At 34.5% G+C, this 27,339-nt stretch overlaps 1 protein-coding gene across 4 annotated transcripts in view; it reads left to right on the top strand.

The window, feature by feature from the left end:
* EML5 (EMAP like 5) overlaps positions 1 to 27,339 on the top strand; it is a 190,976-nt gene that overhangs the window by 142,848 nt on the left and 20,789 nt on the right. For 3 of the 4 annotated variants that reach the window (XM_069092388.1, XM_069092391.1, XM_069092390.1), the window contains 5 exons: positions 10,399 to 10,477; positions 11,249 to 11,378; positions 12,452 to 12,550; positions 16,714 to 16,734; positions 25,497 to 25,670. In XM_069092388.1, coding sequence (XP_068948489.1) covers positions 10,399 to 10,477; positions 11,249 to 11,378; positions 12,452 to 12,550; positions 16,714 to 16,734; positions 25,497 to 25,670 — 503 coding nt within the window. The remainder of the gene's footprint in view (positions 1 to 10,398; positions 10,478 to 11,248; positions 11,379 to 12,451; positions 12,551 to 16,713; positions 16,735 to 25,496; positions 25,671 to 27,339) is intronic. The other variant, XM_069092392.1, reaches the window with a different exon arrangement.

The following is a 27,339-nucleotide window of genomic DNA, read 5'->3' as shown; positions in this document are numbered from 1 at the left end:
ACTCCCACCCCCCACCACCACCACCATCACCACTAATAATAACTAGCATTTATATAGCATGTTTACAATACATATGTTAACTTCGGATTCTTACAACGCTGGGAGGTCGATCTTACTATTATCCCCATTTTATGTATGTTAAAACTAAGACTAAGATAAATCAAGTTACCTTCCCAGAGACGCATAGCTATATGTATCTAAGGCAAGATTTGAACTCAAGTCTTCTTGACCCTTAGTTTAGCACCGTGTCCTCCACACCACCTAAAATGTTCAAAACCTTCCAAAAATCTGACTGTAAGTTATTTCACACTTTTACGTCACAAACTCTGTTCTGGCCAAATTTGATTGTTATATATTTCCTGATTTTATTTCATTATGCCTTCTTTTGCCTCTGAATTTCCTATACAAACACACATACCTCACTCTCCCCTTATCCCTCACCATTGCCTAGAAAAGTTTCCCATTACATCTCCCATCTTTTAACATTCTTCTCTTATAATACTCAGCCCAGATCTTGACCTATAAATCCTCCCTTGATTTGTCTATGTAGAATTGATCTTTCCCTTTCCTCATCTATTCTTATTCCTCTTTTTTGATTGATGGGCATTATGCACATTCTAATTTATATTGCAGTCAGTCATTTCTGTGCATTTCTTATCCTCTACTAGAAGAAATTATTTTACCCAGTAAGCAGAGTAGGCAATCTGTCTAGGGCTTGCAAAGTTGTTTGTTCATTTACACACACACACACACACACACACACACACACACACATATAAAGAGAACTTTAACAATCATAAAGAATTGAAATGTAAGAGACATCTTAATAGTTTTTTGAGCTACAGTTTAGCGAGTGTTTGGGACATTGAGAGGTTGTCTTCTTACAGAAAAGGCTGATATGGCAAGCGATGCCTCTGTAAGGGTAGTTCTTTGATTACTTCAATTAAGTACGAAGAGATAAACTTTTGGGGTTTGAATTATATTTTCCTGTGAAAGGGTGTTAACACCTTGGTACCTCCTGGGTAATGCATTTGATGTGGTGGGAACAGATTGCTTAGTTGGCATTCCTGTGGAACAGACTATTATGAGGAGCGGACCCACCCTTTGAGATTGAAGGTCATTTGCAGAGTGAAATTTTTTGTTCATTTAACCTTCTATATGAGATCCTGAGCATACAATAATGCTCAGAGCAGATGAGATTCTTGGTCCCATTTCCAAAGATCCACTAATGGTGGCCTTACAGCATAAGCTTCGTTTATCCACATCTCTTGTGCACACACATGCATGTAAACATAAACACACATATACACACTCATAGCCTAAGAAGGGAGAACTCTAAGTTCTAGCCTTGAGAGAACAGTGGTATAATTTCTCAACCTCATAGAAACTATAGACAGTAATCCCAATGGCCATAAGTGGTCCATTAACTTTAGTTTCTTGGATAGAAGAATCAGCAAGACAACTCTGAGAGAGAGAGACAGGAGGTGGTGTGTGCCAGGCTGGTCAAACCACCATCACCACCACCCCTCAGATCATGGAGAAGTCCAGGACTTTGCTCCCAAGAGCCTTGGAAATAGCAGTGCCCACCAGAACAGAAGCTCTAATTAAACCCTGGTGCCTGCAAGTCATCATTGAAGAGAACAATAACTGTAAGAAAGGGGCCCAACCTTTTTCTCTACCACCACCACAAAAAACTGCTAACCAACTATCACTGATTCACAGGTAAGATCAAAAGCCCTAAGCATGGCAGCACTCCTCCCCACAACCTGCCAGTCCTGCTTCAAGTCCAGAAGGCAAATGACTGTCCAAGACAATAACAGTTTGAAGTATGAGCTTGTGTACTGTTACAGAGGAAGATGGAAGAAGATTATAGACAAAATCATCTCAGCACAAAACTTAGTGAGAGACCCAATTAAGCAAAGTTTTCCCAGTGGCATTTAAGGATGGAAATGGAAGGAAGAAAGCAAACAGATGAAAACTAGAAATGATCTTATGATGCCCACATTGCAAGGGTAGGAGCTTCTTTCTCCCAGAGGAGAAAAGGAATGCTTCTTCTATCCTATAATAATAGTGCAGAAGATAAATTTTTCTACCTTATAGAATAATTAACAGATATTTGGCTATATTATGCAATTGAATTTTAAAAACCCTGTAGAACTTGCCTATAAGTACATCTTTCTTCAACAGAAAGAAATGGGGCTATATTGCTACTTGCCTATATATATATATATACATATATACATATATATATATATATATATATATAACTGTGGAGTTCTTTTGATGACCCTGAGCTTCTCCCTGAAATAAGATCACATCTTTTTAGCTTCCAAAGAATTTAAGTTGAGCATCATCCAAAGAACAGTAGAGAGAAACATAGTGGGTATGAGTAGGCTGAACATTTTACAAAGAATTTGTTCAGGAATAGTGGTGAAAAGAATGTCATCAGAGAAATGTGCAATCATATCAAAAGAGAGGGATAATCAGTAGACAACCCATATTCCATAGATCTCCTTTCCTTGTCAGGAGATCTAGGGGAAGGGGAATCCTGGAAAGATAGGTGAGTACAATGTTTCCTAGGGGGCTGTTTTTTCCCCCTCTTACCTTGTACCACCCAAATAAGACAACCTAAAAATTCAGCAAACTCAATGAAAACAAGAAGAGGAAAAGTGAAAGAACCTATAAGAAGCTAATTTTTCTTTGCAGGGCTGAGGGGGTCCTTCAAGATCAAATTAGCATTCCTTTGCACCTGGCACTCACTCTTACTTCCTGCTTTTTATTCCTCTCCCCTGTCTCACTGTACACCCCCCCCCATCTCCATCTTCCACATCCTCTGAAAAATCCTTGGCTATGGCAGTTGGTGGAGGAGGCTGTTCTTCCTGGGGCAGGTGAAGGCTATGGATTGGAACGCTAGACAAACAACTATAGACTGAAATACTGGGCAGAAAATAAGATGGCATGTATCAGCAATAATGTAAATTACTTAATTTGGATTCAGTCGCTCAGATCTAAATGATTAAAACATGCCTGGAAAGTAGTTTATTCAGAATGGGCTATGGTTGGGGTTAGTTGGCCAACAAGCTTAATACAAGCCAACAGTATTATGCTGCTAATGCAGACAGTTCAATATATATATTTAGTCTTGTATCATGTGCTTGTCTAAGCATATTGATGTGTTTAAATAGATTTGGCTGCCATATTTTAAGGGGGCACATTGGCAAACTAAAATATATCTCATAGAGGATGCAAAATGAGTCTTTTTTTGGAAATTGTGCCATAAACAGCCATGCTTTTTGTGATGAAACATTAAAAAAACTGTCATGTTTCTCAACAACAGAGTTAAGGTGCATGTCTAGTTTCATGGGGAAAAAACTCTTCCAACAAAGATCAAGGTTCTGAAATAGAATTGATTTGGAAATTCAGCTCATCAGTTTAGGCAATTTTCCCTAATCAGCCTGTTACCTACATAAATGAGAAATGGAACTGTTTTGTAAAATTGATAAAATCACATCATTATAGGATCATAGATTTAGACCCAGAAAGGAAATGTTCCAGATTACCAAGACAAGCCCTCTTCATTTTAAAGATGAGGAAATTAGGGCCAAAGAGAGGAAATGACTTATTCAGGGTCACTCAGGTAACAGATAATAAATTAAAATCCAAGTCCAGTGACTCTTATTTGAACACTCTTTTCACACATAAAATAGTGTGTACTTTTACTAGTATTTCCCATATTCCTTATTTTTCTGAATGACTTGGTCCCTCCCTTCTTAACCAGTGACTAAAGAAAAAAAACACTACTGTTAAACCAGTGTTTCAGAACTTTCTGTCAGAGATGAACCCCAGTTTCCTAAAAGTTCTAGAACTACTTGTTCTAGATAACCTTGTAGTTATTTGCTTATATTTAGGTATCATGCTAAGCATTGGGGAAATAGAAATAAAAAGCAAGATATGTCCCTGTCCTGAGAAAGCTTACATTCAGTTAGGGAAAGATTACACATGGGAAAGTGATGTTCAGGGAAGGGATATTGGTCTGGGAAGTAACATGGAGAATGGGTGGAGTGATGTGGCAGTTTTTCACTCAGTCAGCAAACATTTATTGTGCCTACTATATACCAGGCACTGTGCTAAGCACTGGGCATGAAAAAAGAGGCAAAAGACAGTCTCTGCCCTCAAAGAGCTTATAGTCTAATGGGGGAGACAACAAACACATGTGCAAAGCAAGTTATATGTATGATAACTAGGAAATAATTAAAAGACGGAAAACACTGGAATTAAGAGGGATTAGGGAAGGTATCATGTGGGAGGTGAGATTTCAGGTGGGACTTAAAGGAAGCCAGGGACATCAGTATTTGGAGCAAAGGAAGGGGAGTATGTTCTGGGTATGGGGGACAACCAGAGAAACTGCCCAGAGCTGAGAAAAATGGAGTGTCTTGTTCCTTGCACTAGTGTCACTGGATGGAAGAGCTCTACTGGACATCTAGTTCAAGGTATCTGAAAGGCAGTTGGAGAGGTGAGACTTGAGGTCTCAGAGAGATTGGAGCAAGAAAGATAGACTTGAAAATCATCAGCATAGAGGTGGTACTTAAATCCATGGGAGCTGATGAGATTGTCAAGTGAAATAACAGAGAAGGAGAAGATAAGAGTGCCTAGGACAGAACCTTGTGGATACCTACTATTAGAGGGCATGATCCAGCAAAGGAGACAAAGAAAGAGGAATCAGATAGGAGAAGTAGGAGACAGTTATCCCAAAAACCTAGAGAGAAGAGAGTGTCAAGAAGGAAAGTCACGGTGAAATTTTGTGGTGGGAGGGTTGAGGGGGTTGAGAATGAGGAATCAAGCAGGAAGGAGTGTGGAGTGGTATTTGGCTGATGATCTATAGGAGTTCAGAGTGACTGGAATGTGAAGGAAATGACCAGGTATGAAAACATTCATCAGTGAGTGGAGGACACCACTCCTCTACCCTCAAAATACAGGCACAGCAGGGGATAGGAGGCTTGAAGTTCAAAGGAGGGTTGCTTTTCTTTGCACGGAAGGTTCTTCTCATTCCAGTTAGGACATTGCGCTGGCAGCAGAGGGTGGAAGATACCCTGTGCTGATGTAAATGGAAATGGTTGCCTTGGGGCAGGAGGAAGATGCCTGGTCTGGCCCTAAGCAGCTGTTCTTCAGGGAACACACTGCACTAAGCAGGGAAGGCTTAGGACACTAGTGCACGGAAGTCTCAGGTATTCTCATCTGAGGAGGCAGACTCTGAGGCAGCAGCAGGTAGTGGTAGGTTATGTGTGGAGATGGGACATGGCCTTTCCAGAGCGGTAGTGTTATTTTATTATTATTCTCATAGCAAAATAAGGGTTGGATGATAGCAGAATGGGGTTGGAGGAAGGTACTTAAGGCATGGCTTAAGTATAACAATTAGTCTGGGTCCCCTCCCTACCGCATGAGGAAAGCATGATCTCAGCACACAGCGCATCAGGAAGGCCAGGGCTGAGATTCAGAGTCAGGAAATCACAAACCCAGGCCAAAAGCTGGAGGGTGAGTGTTTTGATGCTTTGAAGGAGTGTGGAGTCTGTTGGTGTGAATTCTTTTACCAACACGGATTATAGCCCCCCACATACTCTCCTCCTGAGTGGTTATCCCACTCATTGTCCCATAGTTTCTCCACAGAGGCTTAACCTCACATACCAGAAACATTTCTCATGTTCTTTCATTATCTTAATGTTTTTTTTCCTTTTTTTCTCACTTTATCTCCATTTCCAATCATATCTATTCCCAATAAAAGCCTTATTAATGCCACTTTTTGCACACAAGTTATCACTGGTAACACTTTAGTCTACTTAATGCCCACCATCCACTTTTTCATTCACTTTGGGATTATTTGCAATTTTAACTCTTTTTGAGATTTTGGTGTTTCCGGATTTACAGGCATATAGCATCCCTGTGATTATATTGGAATCAAGAGAGAGACTTTCTAGCCCAAGCATGGTCTTGAAAATTTAATTTAAAGTTGAAATAATGCATAAAACAGGAAAAACAAGGAGGACAAACTTACTTCACAACTTAAAGCCTAGAGAGATGAGGTAGTATACTAGAAAGAATGCTGAATTTGGAATCAAGGACCTGGGCTTGAATGCTGACTCTGCTACTGACCACTTAGGCAGGGTCATTGACTTCTCTGGGCCTTAGTTCCTTTCATCAGTAACTTGAGGGACTACTGTCCCAAGGCCCTTCCAATTCTAAACCTGTAATCCTGTATTTTCATTCTTATCTCCTTTTTTAAACTTTCATCACAATTAATGGAAGAATTTAAGCCTTTTATAGTAGGCATAAACTAAAGAAGGGGTGGGGGGGAACCCTTTGCAACATGTAAAATAGAAACATTTTACAAATAGCTAATATACAAACTTGTAATTTTTTTCTTTTTTTTACCTGCTGCTGAAAAGGGGTTCCAGGTAATTCTCTTTGCTATACTAATAGTTCCTCATTTTATATTTCATTATTTTTCATCTTCATCATTAATAAGCTCTCTTGGACTAAATGTACTTCACTTATCTTCAAACTTTTACATTTTGTTTCAGGGTTAGAGTTCCCCTGAAATAGCCTTTTATTTATTAAATTTTTACTATAGTATTTAATGTTTTTGCTTTTTAGTAAAATGCACTTGTAAAAACTTTATCTAGTATTTGGCAAACTTTCTTTTTATACAAACAATTACATTTGGCAAATCATTGCTACTCTCTGAAAGAAGCTAAACATTGAATACTATTAAACTACAGTAGTGTGCTTCTTTTCAGTATTTGACACAATGATGAAACTGAATGAAGAAATTTCCTAACTTTTAGAAAAAGATATCAGCTACTTACATTTTTAGATGAAAATGATTTTCATTTTTAAAGTAAAATGGTACATATTTTTAATAGTTTGTCTTGTATGTAGATCATTCTTTTAAAAAATATTTAATATTTTTATATGCATGAGCATGTCAGTTGCTATTTGTTTATTAATGTTGGCTAAATTGGCACCCTTTGAAATTTATTCAAAATGATTTTTGGAGATTTTTCAGAAAAAATAAGTCCAGAATTTATAGTTAATCATTTAATTTTTATTGTATGTAAGTTGATGTATGTATATTGGTCTTTCTTGATTTCCTCAAACAACATTTTAAGCTATTTTTAGAAAATCTTTGCTTCAAATGGAAGATTACTAAAACAAGTTTCTAATTTATAATCACTTCTTATAAGTTATAATTAAAAAGGAGAGATATTAGATAGTAATACTGAATGAAATTTAATTGTCCTGTTATAATTGAAATCACAGTAGACTTAATAAAACAATAACTCTTCTTGTCTTTATTTTCTCAGGCAAACATATTACATATCTTTTCCAGCAAAAAATATTTTTAAATATAGCATAGTCTTTTAATTCATTTTTCATTCATGGGTATTTAAAGAGTGGCAAGAAGATTCTTAAGTGTCCTTTTCTTTTTTTTTACAAAATAAAAGTTACATGATAGTTGAAAATTTGTATTTGCTTTTTGAAATTCTTGAAATTCTCATATTAGCCTCTGAAAAGTCTTTCATGTTTTTGTGCATTTTGTTTATGCTGCTTCTGAGCATATCACATGTGAAAATGCATGTTTATTAGATATTACACATATACAAATAAAATTCTTAATGTACTGTTTTAGATGTGCAACTTGTAAGAAACATTTTGAGCATGTATTCTTATATTTATATCAGCTATTTTGTGACATCAGTTTAACTTACAGCTCATATAGTTGCTCCAGATCAGTATATTAAATCCAGTTTTCACATATGTGAAAATGTTATTGATGTTTTAGTTGAATTTGCTTTATCTATTTGGATTTTAGTCTGTAGAATTCTTAAGTAACAATAGGAAGGAAAAACTCACTTTTTCATACCATTTATGTAAAATATGCAAAGGATTTTAAATAAGTTCCTGCAAACTGAAAGTTCATAATGTGAAATGTGTTTCTCTTTTATGGGAATAAGTAACTTGCATACCATAGACTAATGGTCCCAATGAATATTTACTAATGGGATTCATAGGAAGTACCAACTGTAGGTGGAGAGATCCTTCCCCTTCCTAACTTATGCTTTTGAATGCCAATCTCTTTGTGAAGCAATAGGTTTGGAAATCTTGGTCCAGGGTAAGACCTATTGCATGATCATCCTCCCTCAACACCCTGGATAATGTTCATTGATGTTGTTAGTTGATGTTGTAATATAGCTTTTTCCTGGTCCTTTTGCACTATAGTTTTCTGCAGTGTATTTGGATAAAAAATAAACTTTCTTAAATATTTTTAATACTGATATCATACTATAAATACTGACCTATGAGTCCATTCATTGCTTCTCTGTTATATGATTATTGGTACTATATGAGTTCCTTCTAGTATAACCTTCTTTGTTTAGGGTTCAAGATAGCTCCCCCTACCAAATTTTGTGCTATTATGTTATGTTGTGTTGTGTTATGTTATGTTATGGCCAGAGTGCAGTAAAATTAATTTTGAGTACTCAGTAAATAATTTAATCCTACTTCTCTTAGAGTTTGAGTCTTAAATAGTAGCATGTGTACAATTAATGAACCTACACATTTGATTGATTGTCAAATAATAGGCATTTTGAAAACAAGGAAATCTTGATTTTGATCAGTTTGTTAAAATTGATTAATAAAGCAAGCGGGCACTCAAGGTTGTAAAGATTAAGAAAGATAAAAATTCAAAATGTATTGACAATGCAGAAATGGAAGAAAGAGGGGGATTTGTTGATTTACTAGTGATATGGAGAAAACAATTGCAAAAAAGCTCTTTGCTGCCTGTAAAGCATGAATGTAGCATAAATATATATAAATATATTTATATTTAAAGTGTTTTCTTCAAATTTTGAAATGTTGGAAATTAGTCATTTATTAGAAAGGAATTCCTGAGGAAAGATTATGGTATAGAAAAAAAATTAAAACAATTTTAGATTAAAAATTCTTCCTGGTTAAAGGAGTTTCATTTATATAATTTTAAAAAGCAGTCTCATGGTCATAAAGTAAGAAAAAATGATTCTGAGAATGCCAGCAACCTCTATAGTACATCTCACTAGGTTATCTATGCCTGATAAATGGTAATTTAGCTGCTGTACCCAAGAGTTTGTATCATTACTTTCCCACCTCCTAATGGTTATTCCAGGGCTTGAGGCCACATGTGACCTTCTTGGTCTTTGGATGCGGCCTTTTGACTGAGTCCAAGTTTTACAGAACAGATCCTTTTATTAAGGGGATTTGTTCTGTGAAGTTTGGATTCAGTCAAATGGCCACACTTGAGGACCTAGAGGACCATATGTGGCCTCAAGGCCACGGATTCCCTACCGTTGAGTTATTCCATTGTCACTCCTAATTTGGCATCAGGAAGACAAAGAACTGCATGGGTTAACTAATAACATTTACAGAAACAACATGATTTCCTCTTCATCCTTTTTCTATGTGCTCTCTCCTTCTGTGCTCTATCAGTATATGACAGAAAAGCAAAAAACATTGGTTTGACTAAAAAATTCCCTAACTTTTATTTCCAGTTTGACCACTAGCTTATGTGAAAATGAGCAAATCACTTGACCTACTTAGATTTGTTTCTCCAATTATAAAATTGTATTCCTATATACCTTAGAAGGATTTTATGAGGATTAATCAGGTTTTAAAAACTAGTGAGTGATTTTAAATTCTTAATGATTTATACTCTACAAATTTAGTAAGCGGTTATATTATGATTGGTACATTAAGAGACAGTGTTAAAATGGAGTGGTTTATATATGGCTTTTTTTTCACTCAACTATTTCAAACTACTAGTTTTCTAAAATAACATTACAATCCAGGATATAATGGACACAATCCTATTCTCAGTGAGGTTACAGCCCTTAAACTATAGATTATAATTGCCATTCATTTTACTTTTAGGGATAGGAGGGCTAAGAATAATATACCTTAAATTATGAAAAATGTAGAAATTAAAATATTCTGAAAAATTCTAAGAAACCACAACCACATGTTACATGGATTGATAATAGTTTCAGATTACTATTTAAAGTTTTACAGTTTGCAGGCCATTTTCCTCAAAACAATCCTCTGAGGTAAATAGTGCAAACATTATTATTTCATTTACAGATGAGGAAACTGAGTCTCAAGTTGTGATTTGCCTCTAATTTCATAGCTAGTGAGTAACAGAGCTGGGATTCATATCCAAGTCTTCTGATTGCAGTCTCGTGTTCATAAAGGTTTTTAATATTAAAACAGTACAGTTTAACAGTTCTCTCTTTTCAGACAATAGATTAGATATTTTTTTAAAAAGACAGAATGGGTGACAGATGGCCTTTTCTTATTCACAGTTCTCTATTTCAGACCACCAGTTAGTAGGGCATTACCACAGCCTGAAAAACTTCAGACAAATAATATTGGCAAAAAAAAGAGACCTATCGAGGTAAGGAAAATTCCATTTGATATTAATTTTTACTTGTTTTAATATTAATAAAAACTGAGCTTTTATGTTCTCTTCTTAGTGTCTGTGTTAACTTTTATAGTCCCTCTCACTGAACAGAATCCCAAGTGGGATCAAATTCTAAAGAATTTCTAGAGTCCAATCTAGCATTTATATTAACATGAAATGATAGGTGCATTCCTAATGAAATTACAAATGAATTACTTTTGATTTGAAATGTTATAAATATTGGATCTAACTGTCAGTTGGCTGAAAGATTTAAGTACTTATATCGGGATTAATTTTGACTTAGATGTATGGAATACTTTGTCATTAATAATATTAAAACATCTAACAATAGTGAAAAAAAAACTTAGAATACATATCAAGGATGTGTTCTTTTTTCCAATCTGATTCTTTATCAGAAGAAAAATCAGAGAAAAAAATCAGAACTCTTTGGATAAGAGGATGCTTTTTCTGTGTTCTGTGTTATGATTTTGTGTTCATGAAATACATACAATACACTAAGCACTGAAAAGATTTCCAGAAAACCTAACTTTAATTAATAGAAAAAAGTTTTATGTGCAGAAGTATGCCTAGAATTAGAAATAAGACATCAGTCTAATTTTATGATTCTGTCTTAGAAACACTGTTTTAAAAATATACACAATATGAAGTTTAGCTTTATGAAGTATGCTAATGTATGGAACAAAGTTTTGGAAAAGTATATTAAAGGATTTAATTTCATAATAGCTGTATCCTTATTCTTAATAGGATCTCGTGTTGGAACTTGTTTTTGGCTATCGAGGCAGAGATTGCAGAAACAATGTTCACTATTTGAATGATGGCAATGATATAATTTACCACACTGCATCTGTTGGGATCTTACACAATGTGGCAACAGGTTGGAAAACCTTCATCCCTTTTTTAAAAATTGAATTGTAAAATCACTGTATTCTAGTATTAGGGAAACCTCACACAGTAATAATAACTCTTTAAGATAGAGGAGGCTACTAAAATGAGCAGAATGTTTTCATTATTATTAAATGTGATAATTCTCTTAGAATGACCATGCTGACAATAGAAAAAGACTTCCTTACATACAGTTTTCCTAGTAACATCGCTGTCAAAAGGGGAGTTATGTTATAATTTTAATTCAGTTATACATACTGTAATACACTGAAAAAGTAATTCTCTATAAAACCTGTTATGGAAATACAGACAGTTGAATTCACAGTGAATTTAAAGATGTGTAGGATGAGTATAAATTTTCCAGGGTCACGGTCCAACAGCCAAAAAACCCAAGCTGAAAATCAGGCTGTGAAGAAAACCAAAGAAGCAATACATATATTCTTATACTGTTTCTGATTTATTATTAAAAATTAGAGAAAATAGCTTCTTGAATGCCTGTCTAGCTTTTTTTTGAGATATTGAGTATTAAATTAGATGATATTGGCAAAGCACTTTGTAAAACTTAAAGTACTATGGAAATGCTGATATCATAATCATAATCATCATCTAATTAAATTACCTAAATCATCATTTGATGAAATATTGAACATATTGGTGAAATATTTATCCACATATTTCTTAGCTTTCCCACTAACTTTTTTTTTACTATGAAACAGGCAGAAAATCATGAAAGAATTTCAGTTCATCCCTGCAACTTAGATATACTCTAGACAGAGTTATCAAATTCAGAGCAGTGGGCCACATACATCCTCAAAACTCCCTGGTGCTGCCTAAACAAATAATTGGGAAATGTTTAAAAAAATAAATGAAATTCAACATAAGTAATATTAATTTGTGGCTTTTTATGTCAGTGTGCTGCCTGTAGCAATCCATTTCTTTTTTAGTTTTTCACCACTAGTTTAGAATAAGCAGTATTTTACTTCTCTGCTTAAGTGTTTTCAAACTCTCGTTCTTAAAATGCATTACAGTAGCAAATAGTGAATGAATATATATTCTTAATTTTAGGCTCTCAGAGTTTTTATCAGGAACATAATGATGATATTCTGTGCCTCACTGTAAATCAACATCCCAAATTTATCAACATAGTGGCAACTGGCCAAGTAGGTATGTTTGTAATTTTTAAAAAGAAACTAATGCATAAATGAAAAATGTTGGGCTTATATAACATTTTTATGGGAAAAAATGGGATTTATGTATATTTGTTATCTCTGTACCCTTTTTGTTTACTTGTTTGCTTGTTTTGTTCAAGTTATTGCTATACCACTAAGAAAAAGTTTTGGGGGTAAAAAGTAAACCATTGTCATGGATTTATGTCTTGGACCCTGCTGCTGCCGCTTTGTTATCTAGACAATTCATTTATTCATCCCAAGCCTTGGGTTTCCTCATCCATAAGTAAACTAAGTCAAGTTACAGCTTAAACCAGTTAGAGGGCTCAGCATATACTAATTTTAAAGGGGAGATTACATATCAACAAGGTCACCAGGAAAACTCAGTGAACATAAATACCATGAAACAAACAAGTGAACAAACAAAAGCTAGAGCAATATAATAATGAACATCAATATTAAATAACAGCAGGTTTCCTTGTAACCTGGTGACCCACTCCCAGTGTTAACTTAATCAGCACATTTCATCTTGAGTCCTAGATATCCCGTGTAGTTGTCTCATCCCTGGAAATATCTTCCCTTGGACAGTCCAGAATAGGCCTTGTCCTCAGGGCGATTCTGAAGGGGGCTTCTTATAAAAGATTTACTTCTCTGCTCTGGTTCCTAGGTAATTCTGCTAAAAATCAGCCAGTAACAACACTCACTACAATTTAGTTTAATCTCCTAAATTTGCTTTTCCAATAAATAGTTCATATGATGAAAACTAACTCAGACCTCATGGATGCCTATTAACAACATAAGAACAACAAATTAGGAACCCATAATTCACCTGAAAGTTAAGAGAATTTTAGTTTTTACATACCACTTGGTCTTTCTATCTCTACCCAAACGTTGTATCTGATATGGAAAGTGTCATTTACAACCTGAAAGAAGAGGGCCTGCCTTAGAAAATGTGGGGCAGTTAGGTGGTGCAAGAGGACCTGAGTTCAAATTTGGCCTCATACACTTAACACTTACTAGCTGTGTGACCTTGGGCAAGTCACTTAACCCCAATTGCCCAGCTTTCCCCCTTCAAAAAAGAAAATGAGCCCTCCCATCCCTTAATATTATCACACAAATACTTCAAAATAGGGGGAAAAGAAAAAAATTTATTTAAATTCCTTTATAATTATTAATACAATTGTATATGTAAAATCCTTAGTCTAATTTTGAGCACTTATTACTAAAACATATTCAAAGAATGTATTTCCCATTGGAAACATTTGGAAGCCTATCAAAAATGTGTATGTAATTGTGTGTGTGTGTATATATATATATATCCACACATGTATTTGTATATGTGTGTATATATATATCCTAGTTCTTAGATTTCTAAGTCTAATCTTATTTATCAAAGTTTACTCCATTAAATTAAAAAAAACCTTTAAAAAAATCTTTTAAATCTTTGTCTTATCCCCTATTTTTGATGATAAATAAAAACCTTTATATCATCTTGAAGGAATTTTGTACTTTAAAGACCTAATCTTATACATGAATAAAACTGTTGGCAAGGGAATGGCAAGTCTAAGAACCTATTTACCTAGATGCTAACATATACCAACATATATATAACACATACCAACATATAGAGTTGACTGCAGATAAAGATTAAAAATATTAAGATCTTTCATACTTACATCCTGTTATAGGACCCAGATGTTTTAGTATTAATGAATTAATATTTAGTATTGTAATGACAAAAACTTCTGCTTTCCAACTGACCTGATCATAGAAATTTTCTATGAAAGGAGAAAGGAAGGACATGCCCTACCTTCCTTAGGGTGGTTGTGATGAACAAATGAAGGAAGATATATGAAAAGCACACAACATAAGTGTAGAGTACTTGTATTATTATTGGGAATAACAACATATGAGCCAGATCCATACTGCACAACATTTCATTCAACCTGTTGTCTTGAAACATATTTCTGTCATAATGAATGGAAGTTTCCAAGTAAACACTTTATTATTAGTAGTAATGAGAAATATCTTGTCAATTTTTGCACGCTAAAATCTAATACCATTTCTTAATTCCAATAATTCAGAAGATATTAAAGGTAAATAGAAAGTTTGATGTCCAATAATACAATGGAATTCTGAAGCATTTATCTTAGATTTGTATAATACTTCATTTCTCAGATGAGGCTTCCCCCTCCCTGTGCCAAAAAAATGACTTGCCAAAGGTTAAATAGTGAATGGCAGAACCTGAGACTGGCACAGAGGTCTTGTGAGTTCTGGGCAAATGCTTTTCTGCTATATAAGATGGTTTTATGGATCCTGAATGTCCTTGAAAAAAAATGAAAATAACATACACATATTTGATTGCTTTAAGCCTTTCTCTGCATGAGCAAGCATTCAGTTTTATTTTGTTATTTGCTCCCAATGCCTTTTTCCTCAATTTATTTTTAGTACACAACCTGTATAGAAGCACTCTCCTGAATGTTAGTGCATTGAATGCAAACTCCTGTTGTTAAAATTAAATTTCTCAAATAGAGATTTCTAAGCAACAAACAACTCAAAGTTAGCAGCTTTAAAATCAAGTGGAAAAATTTGAGAGGGGGAATAGTGAAAAGAGAGTCAAAAGGAAGGAGCAAAGGGGGAGAGAGAACTGATTTAGAATAGATGTTGAATCTGATAGCAGTAGGTAGCCAAGATAAAGTCTTTTATTTGTGAAGTTTTGTTGATTATCCCTTTTCTCTGACTCTTATTTTCATATTTGGTTCTTTTACTATTTTGAACCTCTTGTCTTGGTTTGCATGTCTTTCTTTCTTAAGCACTATACAAGAATGAAAAAATACTGTATCTAGAGAAGCAAAATGATCAGACTGGTCAGTTTGATCAGATTAGTCATTTGGGGCAGATGTGATTTCATTTTCATTTCAAAGAACTCTTGGGACAAGACTCTCTCCAACAATGCAAATCAGTTTATAATTTATACTCTAAGAGTTACTAGGGGCACTGATATATTGTGCAAATAACCAGTATGTGTCAGAGGCAGGACTTGAACCCAGGTTTTCAAGACTGAGGCAAGTTCTCTGTCCCCCATACCACACTTTGTCTCTCCACATAAGCAATATTTGTGATTGCTGTGAATCAGTTCATTATAGATTTAGCCATTTGGTCATACCAACGATAAGACAATTTGCAAAGAAACAGAATAATTGGATTTTTTGGTTGCATTGATTATGATTCTCACAGCTAGACTGAGTATCTAATAGACATGGCAGCTTATATGTTTCCTTTAAAGGCTTTTTATTGTTTACATCAAAGAAGTCAAACTGATCAGCTAGAAACTTTTCCTTAGTATGTTTCTCTTTCTTGGGCCTTAGCACGTTTTCATTTCTTATATATGTCTATTCTAACCAGAAAAGGATTTTAGTGCTCATGAAAACAAAATTTTCTGTATTCAAAGTAATATACAAAAATCCAGCACTTTACTAAATATAGACATTCCTCTGGAGTTTTCCTGCAGCCTCTACTTTCATGTTGGGCCCTAGTTCATACCTTCATTACTTCTCACCTGGACTATTTTAGTACCTTCTTACTTGGTCTTTCTACCTTGTCTCTCCCCTTTTCAATCTGTCCTACATAGCTGCCAAAATGTATTCTTTTATAGCTAAGGTCTGAACCATATCACTCCACTACTCAGTAAATTCTAGTGGCTCTCTATTGACTGTAACACTAAATATTATTTCATCTTTATCTAATCCCTTTTAAATTTGTGTGTTATATAGTATGCATAATTACAAGTACAACAGTACAGATAATTTATAAATATGTAAACATGGGCACATGTGCTCAGAAACTCTTTTTTTCTAATGGGTTAGGCAGTCAAAAAAGTTGGAAGACTATTCCTATAAATATCTGAAATGTGTTATGGCTTTTTTGTGGTAACCAAAGGAAAATTATTTCCCAAATTTAACTTATCTAACTTATCTTGGGCTATGATATAGTAAAGTTCCTATTTATTGCTTCATTTTTAAAGCAGTACTACCAGTACTGATGAATTATAAGGTGATTTAAAAGCTTGTGTTGATAAATCATAGTTTTTTTTTAATTTTTGTTCTTTATCATTTGTATTATTTATGATCTAATGATTTTTCTGCTGCTTTTCCATTACAGGAGACTCAGCAGACATGTCAGGTAAGGGAAATTAAATTCTAAGGTTTTTCAGGTTCAAATAGCTATTAAAGTAGTGATAGCTCAAAAATTGTATAAAGTAATAATTCAGTAAACTTTATTAAGTACCTACTATGTGCTAGACAGCATAGTAATTACTGGGGATATCAAGGCAAAAATGAAAATAGTCTGTCCTTAAGGAGCTAACATTCCACTGAGGTAAAGTAACATTTACAGAAATAAATAAATACAAAATATATACAAAGTAAATTCAAAGTAATTTTGGAAGGAAACATTAACAACTGTGAGGATCATGAAAGGCCTTCTATAGGCCTTTTAAATTAAGGAATTCTAGGGGCGGCCAGGTAGCACAGCGAGTAAGAGCACCGGCGCCAGTGTTGAGAAGACCTGGAGATCGAATCCCGCGCTCAGACAACTCAGCACCACACCCAGAAATAACTGGCCGTGTAACCTTGAGCAAGTTACTTAACCCCGATTGGTTAAAAAATAAATAAATGAAGGAATTCCAGAAAACAGTTGGGGAAAGAGAGCAAAAGGCACAGCCTTAGGCAAAAACACAGGAGTGGAAGATGGAATGTACTAGGGATAAGCAATAGGCCAGTATAGTGAGAACAGCGCAGATAACCGATGATTGGGAAGTAATTTGAAAGCAGTCTAATAGTTGGAAGCTAGACTGTGAAGGGTTTTAAATGTCAGACAGTTTGTACTTTGTCTTTGAGGCAATAGGGAGTCCCTGAAACTTTTTGAGCAGCAGGGTGACATGGTCAGACTAATGATTCAGGAATATCAATCTGGCTGATGTTGTAGGATCAATTGAACAGAGGGGTAGTAGAGACTAGAATCAAGTAATGATTTAAGAGGCTGTTACAATAGCTCAGGTAAATGGTAATGACTGATACAGAGAAAAGCACAGATCATAGTCTTTACATAGACTATTAAACAAGCATTTCCCAAATTAATTTGGCCATAGAACACTTTTAGGCTTGAGATGTACTAGTGGAACCCACAAATGCTAATTGTAAAGAGTCTGGAGGTAAAAAAAAATACTCTTGGAACAAAGAAGAAATCTGATCAGTTTAGAATAAATGAAGTGGAGCCTGCTTTGATTAGTTGATGGGCATAGGTATAAAATTGTATAGAGTAACAATGTAACCATATTTCCAGAGTTGTTCAAATTACTGATATATCACTTTAAAATCCTGATATTGATCTGAAGCTCCAAGATCTTGATACCAAATAGAAATGAACACTTTCTCTTGTCTAAAATTTATTTAAAATTTAGAAAGGACAGGGGCGGCTAGGTGGCACCAGCCCTGGAATCAGGAGGACCTGGGTTCGGATCCGGCCTCAGACGCTTATCACCAAAAAAATAGCCATGTGACCTTGGGCAAGTCATTTAACCCCAATTGCCCTCCAAAAAGCAAAACACAAAAACAAAAAAAATTTAGAAAGGATGTATTTCTATTCTCTAATAGATAAATGATCAAAAGATATGAAGGATGCAAAGCAGTTGGTAATTATATTTGAAGAATCCTCCATATCAATAATAATAAGAGGAGTGCAAATTAAAATAACTCCAAAGTGCTACTTCGCATCCATCATATTAGCAGAAATGACAAAAAGAGGAAAATGGTAATTGTTGGAAACTGAGAAGAGAGGAACACTAATGCACCATTGTGGAAAGTTTGGAACTGTTTAGAACTATTCCCCAAAAGTCACTAAACTGTTCATACCTTTGACCCTAGTAGCTTTGACTACTACCAGGCATATACCACAGATAGGTCAAAGGCAGAGGGAAAGGTCTGTTGCAAAGGACTGAAAACAAAGTGGGTGTTCATCAATTGGGAAATGGCTGAATAACTTTAGTGTATGTATAGTAGAATATTACTATGAAGAGAAATGACAGATATGATGGATTCAGAGAAACATTGGAAGACCTGTATTGAACTGATGGAAGGTGAAGTGAACAAAAACCATCTTACACAATTACTACGAAAATGTATAGGAAACCAGCTTTGAAAGACTACAGGACAATGATCAATGCCAGTCATGACTGATGACATCCTTCCCACCTCTTAGCAGAAAGACAGTGATCTAGACTCTTGAGTTTCTGAATGAGACATAAATTGTTAGACATAGACAATATATTTGTTTTATTTGACCATATTAATTTGTTACAGTTTGTGGGAAAAGAGCTGGTGAGTAATGATACAGATTTTTTTCAAAAAAGCAACAAGTTATTTTTTAAAACACAGAATAAAGCAAAAAGAAGTTCCCAGAGGACACAAACAAGCAGGAAAGGTTTATGACCAGGTTGAATTTAATATATCCTTTTTTAAATGCTGCATATAATAGGAGTTTACAGTTTCATATAAAATCCTCCTTTTCTGATATTTGTATTTTGAAATATTCATATTTGTTAAATTCACAATAAAAAAGAAAATAATTTTAAAAGATAGTCCTTTTTCTGCTTGAATTTATAATTTAATAAGTAGATTTAGTCAATTTTTCAGTCAGTAAATATTCATTAAACACCCAATATGTTTTAGACACTGTGCCAAGTGCTGGAGATACTGAGAAGCAAAAAGACAGTCCTTAAATGTCTATGTACAAACATTCTACACATACATAAAGGATAAATTAGAGATAATCAATAGAGGGAAGGCATTAGAATTAGGGTTTAATAGATCAGGCTGAATTTGTGATATTTTTGTAACAACTAAGGTTACTATTTAAAAAATTTTATATCTCTGATATCAGATGTTATTTGTCTCTTAATTTAAAAAAAGTACAAAGTAAATATAACAGTTATTTGACATGACTGATGGTTTTGTTAAATAGATGTTTACTATAATTGTATATAACTTTGAATTTTGTAGCGATTCTAGCTGAGCATTTTTTTCTCTTTTTTCCTAAATATTTTTTTCCAATTACATATAAACTTTTTAAGTATTCTTTTTTTTTTCAAATTTTGAGTTCCAAATTCCCACCTTTCTTCCCTTCCTCTCAGTTGAGAAGGCAAGCAATTTAATATAGAATATACATATTTAGCAATTTTTTCAATGCCATATTTCTTAAATCAGCTTTTACATTTTGCCAACATAATATGTGGGATCCTGGGAAATATTTTTTGTGTATACATATATATATATTTACATATGCAAAAAATCCTTGCGTAGTGATTGCCACTAAATCATCTTAGCATAGTAGATAGAGGGCCAGCCTTAGAGACAGGAAGACCTATATTCAGGTCTTCCTTCAACATATGTGAGCATAAGCAGATCCCAGGAGTACCCCAGGTAGCTTTCTAGTGCTATTATAGGTGGGTTTCCCAATACTAAATAAATCACAAATCTGTTTTTCCCCCATACACACACACACACACACACACACACACACACACTGTTACTGGATTTACTGTGTAATGATATATACTGTTACATATTTAAATTTTGAACATTTTCTATTTTAAATTGTTTATTGATTTTATGTTGCTTTAGGTTTTTCTTTTCTAGGTAAAAGTTTATGTAACTAAGTAATAGGGACTGAGATAGAGGAAAGTAGGGATAAGAAACTGGAACAGTGATTTCATTAATGAAGGGAATTCTGAGATGAAGAAACTCACTTTACTGATGTAGCTTAGCACCTTCTCTACAACTTACGGTTTTAAGAAAATTGTTTGCGGGGTGGCTAGGTGGCGCAGTGAATAGAGCACCAGCCCTGGAGTCAGGTGGACCTAAGTTCAAATCTGGCCTCAGACACTTAACACTTAATAGCCATGTGACATTGGACAAGTCACTTAACCCCAATTGTCCTTCCTTCCCCCCTCCAAGATAGCAAAATAAAAAATTGTTTGCAGCACTAAGAGGTTAAATCACAAAGCTAGTATATGTCGGATATGGGACTTGGATCCATTTGTTCCTGATTCTGAGGTCAGCTTGCTGACCTTTGTACTCTGCTGCCTTTTGAACTAAATAATATATAATTAACAAAAGTGATGCAAATGCCCTCTGGATGACTGTGCTTTGGTGGGGTCTCTTGCTATGCTTTCTTAAGATTAGTTTTATCCTGCACTGTTGTCTTTTTTTCTTATGAGGCAATAATAGTCATAATCTTCCACCATTCTTATCCATAAGGTTTTGAAAAAAAGATTATATTCTAACACAGTGTTGTTTTTAGCCGATATATTTCTCTGCTAGGTAAATGAGTTAAATGTTCACTGATTAAGGTTGTTTTTAGATTCTCTTGGTCTCCTCATTATGGCGATTGACTTACATTGCTTAAACTTCAATTGAAATTGTTGCAATTAAGTGTCAACATCCTTTGCTTTATTTCCCATTATTGTCAACAACTTGTTAGAACATGTAATAGAATACAATAGAACGTGTTGGAGTAGTTTGGATTATGCAATATATATTTTTCTGATTTTTATTCTAAATTTATATTAATTTTGATCTTTGTTGTAACAAGTTTGATCTGACAGTGGACAGACAGCTATATCAAAAATGATCTATTTCTTTTCTGTTAAAATACAATCAATTTCATGTTGTATCAGCCAGTCCACCACTTTCTGATTCCTTTCTCAAAGGAAGTATTCATGACCTATAGGTATGGGCTATTGTGCATTCTACAAGTCTTTGCTTCTAAGCCATATATTCTAATGTTCTTTTTTACTAACCTTACCTATCTTTTCCTTTGTATTGAAGTCACCATATATGAAAGCTTATGCTGAATTAATTTTAAGTATTTTATCAGATTCTTCGTTGATTTTTTTCTACCTCTTTATTCTCTGCAATGGATGATGACACACAAACTGTAATTATTTTCATGGTGGTCTTTTTTGCAAATACATATCATGAGTATTGAAGAGTTTATTAATAGTACAAGATGACCAAATGTTTAATGAAAAAGTGTTTCTTGTTGCCTTTAGAAACAATAAAACTAACTGCACCAACTTTAATGTGCCTGTCCAAGGAAAACTGCAAACTTTCCTTAAAACATGGTATAACTGATAAGAGTCCTAGATTTTCAGTAACAAAGACGTGGGTTAAAATTATGCCTCAGATACTTACTAACTCTGTGCTTTTAGGCAAATCATTTAACCTCTTTGAACCTCAGTTTTGTCATCTGTAAAATGGGAATAGTAATAATGCCTACATTACAGGGTTGTGAAAATCAAATGAACTAACCTGAATAATGCACCATTTAAATGTGAGCTATTAACAGTTTTACATTATTAGTGTCTGTTGGTTTCATTTTTAATAAGAATTTCAAAACTAGTATTATTCAGTTCCTTTAATAACATTTTCTGGTGTTGGTAATTACACAGCAATCCCACGCTGAGTGCCAGTGTTTATAGATGATCTGACCACTGTATGATTCTTAGCATCCTTTCTCCTGTTCCTATCACTCTGCTCTTAACACTGCAGAGGTGAAGGTGGACACCCACCTGAGGACCACTTTGTACGACCAAAAATAGGTTCCCCAAATGCCAGCTAATTAACTGGCAATGAGCCTTTCTGAACTTAGTGAGGCTCAGTCCCAGGTAGCAGAGTTTGCTGCCAAGACTTCACTTGAGCTTTTCTAGTGTGGTAAAAGCAACCAGAGCTTGTTCCCCACTGGATTAGTCTTCAAGAGTCCAGGGTCACCTCCATGCCATAATGAGACATTGAGAAAAAGGATGGATGAAGGAAACCTGCCCATATTTTTACAGTGAGTTTTTTTTTCCCATTAAGAACAGCAGAACAGTCATGTCCCAGATGTGCTTATAGAAGGAGAAATGAGACTGAAGAAAAAAAAATGGGAAAAGAAGATGGATTGTACAAAGTATACACAGAGGAAGACTCCTCTGCTGGAAGGGACACAGTTTTAAGGGCACTGAGGGATGTATTCTTAGGGTAACTTAAGGAGTAGAAGATAGTAAATACATAGAAACTGAAACCTCCTATTACTCTCAGAAAAGGGGCCAAGAGAACATTAATTACTCACAGTGTATATGCCACCATCTCACCTGGCCCACCATTTCGGGCAGACTCCAGCTTTACTTTATTTCACTCTCTATGCCCTTTTGATCTTCTCAACAGTCTTGACGGCTGCTTGACACCCATTGTGTACCCTTCATCTCCCTTCTGACTTAGAACCCTGACCAAATCAACAATGCCATTTTTCCTGGAAGGAGCGTGTCAGTCTCCTTCCCCATGACCCCTCACTAGCAGTTTTTCTGTAGCAAGAGTGCCCATTGACAATGTTTGTAGTCTTCCCTGTTAGAATATCAATGTAAGCTTCCAGAGGGAAGGAACTATCTTTGGTATTTTCATCACTAAAATATTATGTGCTTGGCACATATTAAGTACCTAATGAATGCTTTGATTGATTCAAATCTACCTTCTATAAAAAATTTTATGAGAATAAAAGAAAACCAAAAGCATTATAACAGATGCATAATCAAGCAAGACTAATTCTTTATATTGACCATATCCTAAAAGTACATGCTTCAGTTTGCTCCCTGAGTCCATCACCTCTCTGTCAGGCGTTGGGCAGCATGCTTCATCAACAATCCACTGGAATTATTGTTAGTCATTTTCATTGATCACAGTTCTGAAGTCTTCCAAAGTTGTCTTTACAAGGTTGTTATTGTATAAAGCGGTCTCTTGTTTCTGCTCACTTCTTCATCAATTAATATGAATCTTCCTAGGATTTTCTGAAGGTCACTGTCACCAATCCTTACAACATAATAGTATTACATTCATACACCATAATTACATTCATATATCATAATCTTTCAACCATTCCACAACTGATAAACGCCCTCTTTTGCTTTTAGTTACTTGCCATCACATAAAGAACTATTGTAAATATTTTTGTCCATCTGACTTTCATTGATCTTTTTTACCTAGTTGGGGTCAGAGGATATGCAATTTAGTTACAAATTGCTCCCCAGAATGCATTTTATTGGACATACAAGGAATTGATTCAAATTTAAAAGTGTAAAAAAAAGGGTAAACCATTCCCCAGTTGACAAAAGTCAAAGGATATGAGCAGGAAGTTTTCTGAGGAAGAAATCCAGTCTATCAACAGTCACATGAAAAAATCCTTCAAAATATTAATGATTAGAGAAATTAAAACAGTACTGAGGTTTCACCTTACACCTTTCAGATTGGTAAAGTTGACAAGAAATGAAAATGACAGATATTTAAGGATCTGTGGCAAAACAGGTGTATTAATACTCTAATTGGTGGTGAAGTTGTGAATTGGTACAGAGGTTCCCAAGCTTATTTGGCCTACTGGCCCCTTAAAAAAAGATTACTCAGTGCCTCCCCCCCCCGCGCCCCAAAATCTACTTTTTTTAATCCTTTAATGATTTTTTTTAACTGGGTCACTTCAAAAAATATGTTTTGTATATTTTTTGAAATGACACTTTAAATTTAATAATTTATTTAAATTTGTGGAGTTTTCTGCATTGAAATTTTGATGACACAATATTGTATCATGTAACGATATAGTATCATATTGTAAACAAGTCATTATACACACATATTCCTGCCAATGCATACTGGACTTCCTAATAATCCCCCACGTGATCACCTACCAACACTTGTTTGTTAAGACCTGTCAGTCAATTGACCACTGCCTGGTTATAACTTGCATTTTGTGTGTTTATTTTGAAAATATAGTAATCTTTTCAACTTTAACTCTGTTACACAACAGATGAAAACATGTATGAATGATTTTTCAAAATTTTCTTATCTTCTTTTCCTATGCTTCCACTGCCCCTTTATTTTATTCAACATCCCCTAGTTGCACCTGAGGCAACTACTGCCCCGCCCTTGTTCCAGTGTCCCCCAAGGGGCAGTATCGCCCGCTTTGTGAACCTGTGTTTAAATCTGAAAAGTTATTTGGAAGAGTCATCAGTAAAATATATTTTAAAATAAAATGAAGAGTATTTTTAAAAAACAGCCTAATTTCTACCTCCTCCAAGAGGCTTTTTCTAGTTACTTTACATTACATACTCATGCCTTCCCCTCTGAGGGTACCTTCTGTCTACTCTGTATGTATTTTGTCTGTATCTAAGCTCATTTTATTCCATCACTTTCTGGGACTGTTAAATTAGCTACTAGATGTATTTTTCAAAATTCATTTGGATATTACAAATGGGGGACTTGTGGAGAATGAATGTTTTCAATGTGTAAAAATAGTTATTGTGTTCAGAAGAATAGTTATTTTAAAAAATTTTAATAGCCCAACACTGGGGCTGTTATTTAAATATTTAAAGGAAAAAGAGTAAGCAGCAGAAAAGCATGACTATACATTAGTATAGCTAGCATTCAACAATCTTTAATGGCAATAAAATATAACCTTCAGTCAGTCTTTTTAGTTTCTCTTATCTTATCCATCTTAATTGTACAGCCCCAAGAATATATTTTGTTTTGGGTTTAAGGAGTTTTAGAGTTATGGTGTAAAATGTAAGTAAATAGCCATGTTATAATATACAAATTGAATAAATACATAAAAACATTACCTTGAGCAGTGTCTGTTAACTGTGTAAGTTTAAAACCACTAAAACTTGTGGCACATCCTGTATCCTCACATTATGTTACTATTTTCTTTAGTATTTTAAATTGTAAATGTTTTGTATTATCTCTAAGAGAGATGATATCCTTAGTTTCATTTTGTTTCACATTTCAGAGATTACATCTATTTGTAGAAACTGAAACAGCATTTGTAATAAATCTATAACAGACTTGTTTCCTCATTTTGTTGTTTAGCTACAGCTCCTTCTATACACATCTGGGATGCAATTAATAAGCAAACTTTGTCTATATTACGATGTTACCATTCAAAAGGTGTATGTTCTGTCAGCTTTAGTGCTACTGGCAAACTGTTGCTTTCTGTGGGTCTGGACCCAGAACATACCATTACCATTTGGAAGTGGCAAGAAGGTAAAAAAAAAAAAAGATTTTTCTTTTTAAGTTGTGTTTATAGATAATACAATTCAGAATGAATTTTATGTGGTGTTTATATTAATTTCATGATTTTCCATTTTGTTACAAATAACCAATATATATAGTGTCTACTCTCTGCATATTTATTCCAGCATTATTTTAAGAAAAGCCAATAAACCAAAATCTTAATCATTATTTATGAGAATAATTTTTAAAAAGAAAATGTGACTTATCATTTAAAGAAACAGTTTTTATGTTAAAAATGATTTGCCAGATAATTCCTTTCAATAATGTGTTTGTAGATAACTGATTCTCCAAAAAAATTGGGGAGGGATGAATAAAGTATTTAAAATCACTGCCAATAGAAATAAAAATGAAAATAAATTATCTCAGGATAATAATGAAAAGTCATTGCAGAAATTGTTTTAATTTACTAAATTTCTGTTTATATAAAACTTCTGGGGAACATTATGATATAAAGTGAAATATACTTGCATAGGGGCTTCACGGTTAAAGAAAAAAAATGTTACGGTGCTTGCTTTGCAAGAACTTACATGGTAAGAGCACCGGCCCCAGAGTCAGGATGACCTGGGATCGAATCCGGGCTCAGATACTTAGCACCACACCCAGAAATAACTGGCCATGTAACCTTGAGCAAGTTACTTAACCCCAATTGCTTTAAAAAAAAAACTTACATGTTTGAATAATGAAGATCATGGGTAGAATAAATCTGAGAAGATATGCTGAGATCCTACAGCTAAGTGAGCCATACATAATCACCCTGATAGGGGATAACAAAAAGAATACTAGGCTTGAAATTGGTTTAATCACCTTTATAGGTCATTAGAACAATTCAAATCAGAAATGTTCCAAGCCAGTAACTTAAGACTATAAATTGCTTGGGGAAAATGATCTATTCAGTGAAAACTACTAGGAAAACTGGAAAACAATTTGACAGAAATCAGTTTTAAAAGAGCATTTTACACCACATAGCACAATAAGCTCAAAATGGTTGTGCAACCTGAATGAAAGGTTAAATGATTTTTAAAAATGAGAAGAGAATATGGTTATGAGACAATGCTATCAAACAAGGGACAGAAGAGATTACAGAAAATAAAATACAAATGATTTCACAGAATTGAAATGCCTAAAGGAAATCATCAATTAGGGAAAATTCTTTGCAATACTATTTCTAATAAGAATCTCATAACATGTGATAGGAATCTGACAAGTAATTAACTTAAACACATGAGACCACAAACCATTCTCTAATATTTGAGGCAAAAGCATATGAAAAAATAGGTCTTAAGGGGCGGCTAGGTGGCGCAGTGAGTAGAGTGATGGCTCCAGAGTCAGGAGGACCTGAGTTCAGATTTGGCTTCAGACATTTAACACACACACACACACACACAAAGAAAAACCTAGCCATGTGACCTTGGGCAAGTTACTTCACCCCAATTGCCCTCCAAAAAGAAAAAAAAGAAATAAGCAATAGTTCTAAAAAAAATGAAAACTCTTATCAACCACCTAAAAGATTTTAGCACATCAGTAATAATAAGAAATATAATCAATATGTTTCTGAGGTTTTACCTCACAACCAGCTGATTGGCAAAGTTGGGAATAATCAGTGTGGCCAGGTCTACTGGAAAACAAGTATATTGACATA

The sequence above is a fragment of the Petaurus breviceps genome, unplaced genomic scaffold (assembly GCF_028583685.1).
Source record: "Petaurus breviceps papuanus isolate PSGF00001 unplaced genomic scaffold, PetGlider_PUasm1.0 189, whole genome shotgun sequence".
Taxonomy (NCBI): domain Eukaryota; kingdom Metazoa; phylum Chordata; class Mammalia; order Diprotodontia; family Petauridae; genus Petaurus; species Petaurus breviceps.
Note: the sequence above shows the minus strand (reverse complement) of the source record. Positions and strands in the feature narration are given on the sequence as shown.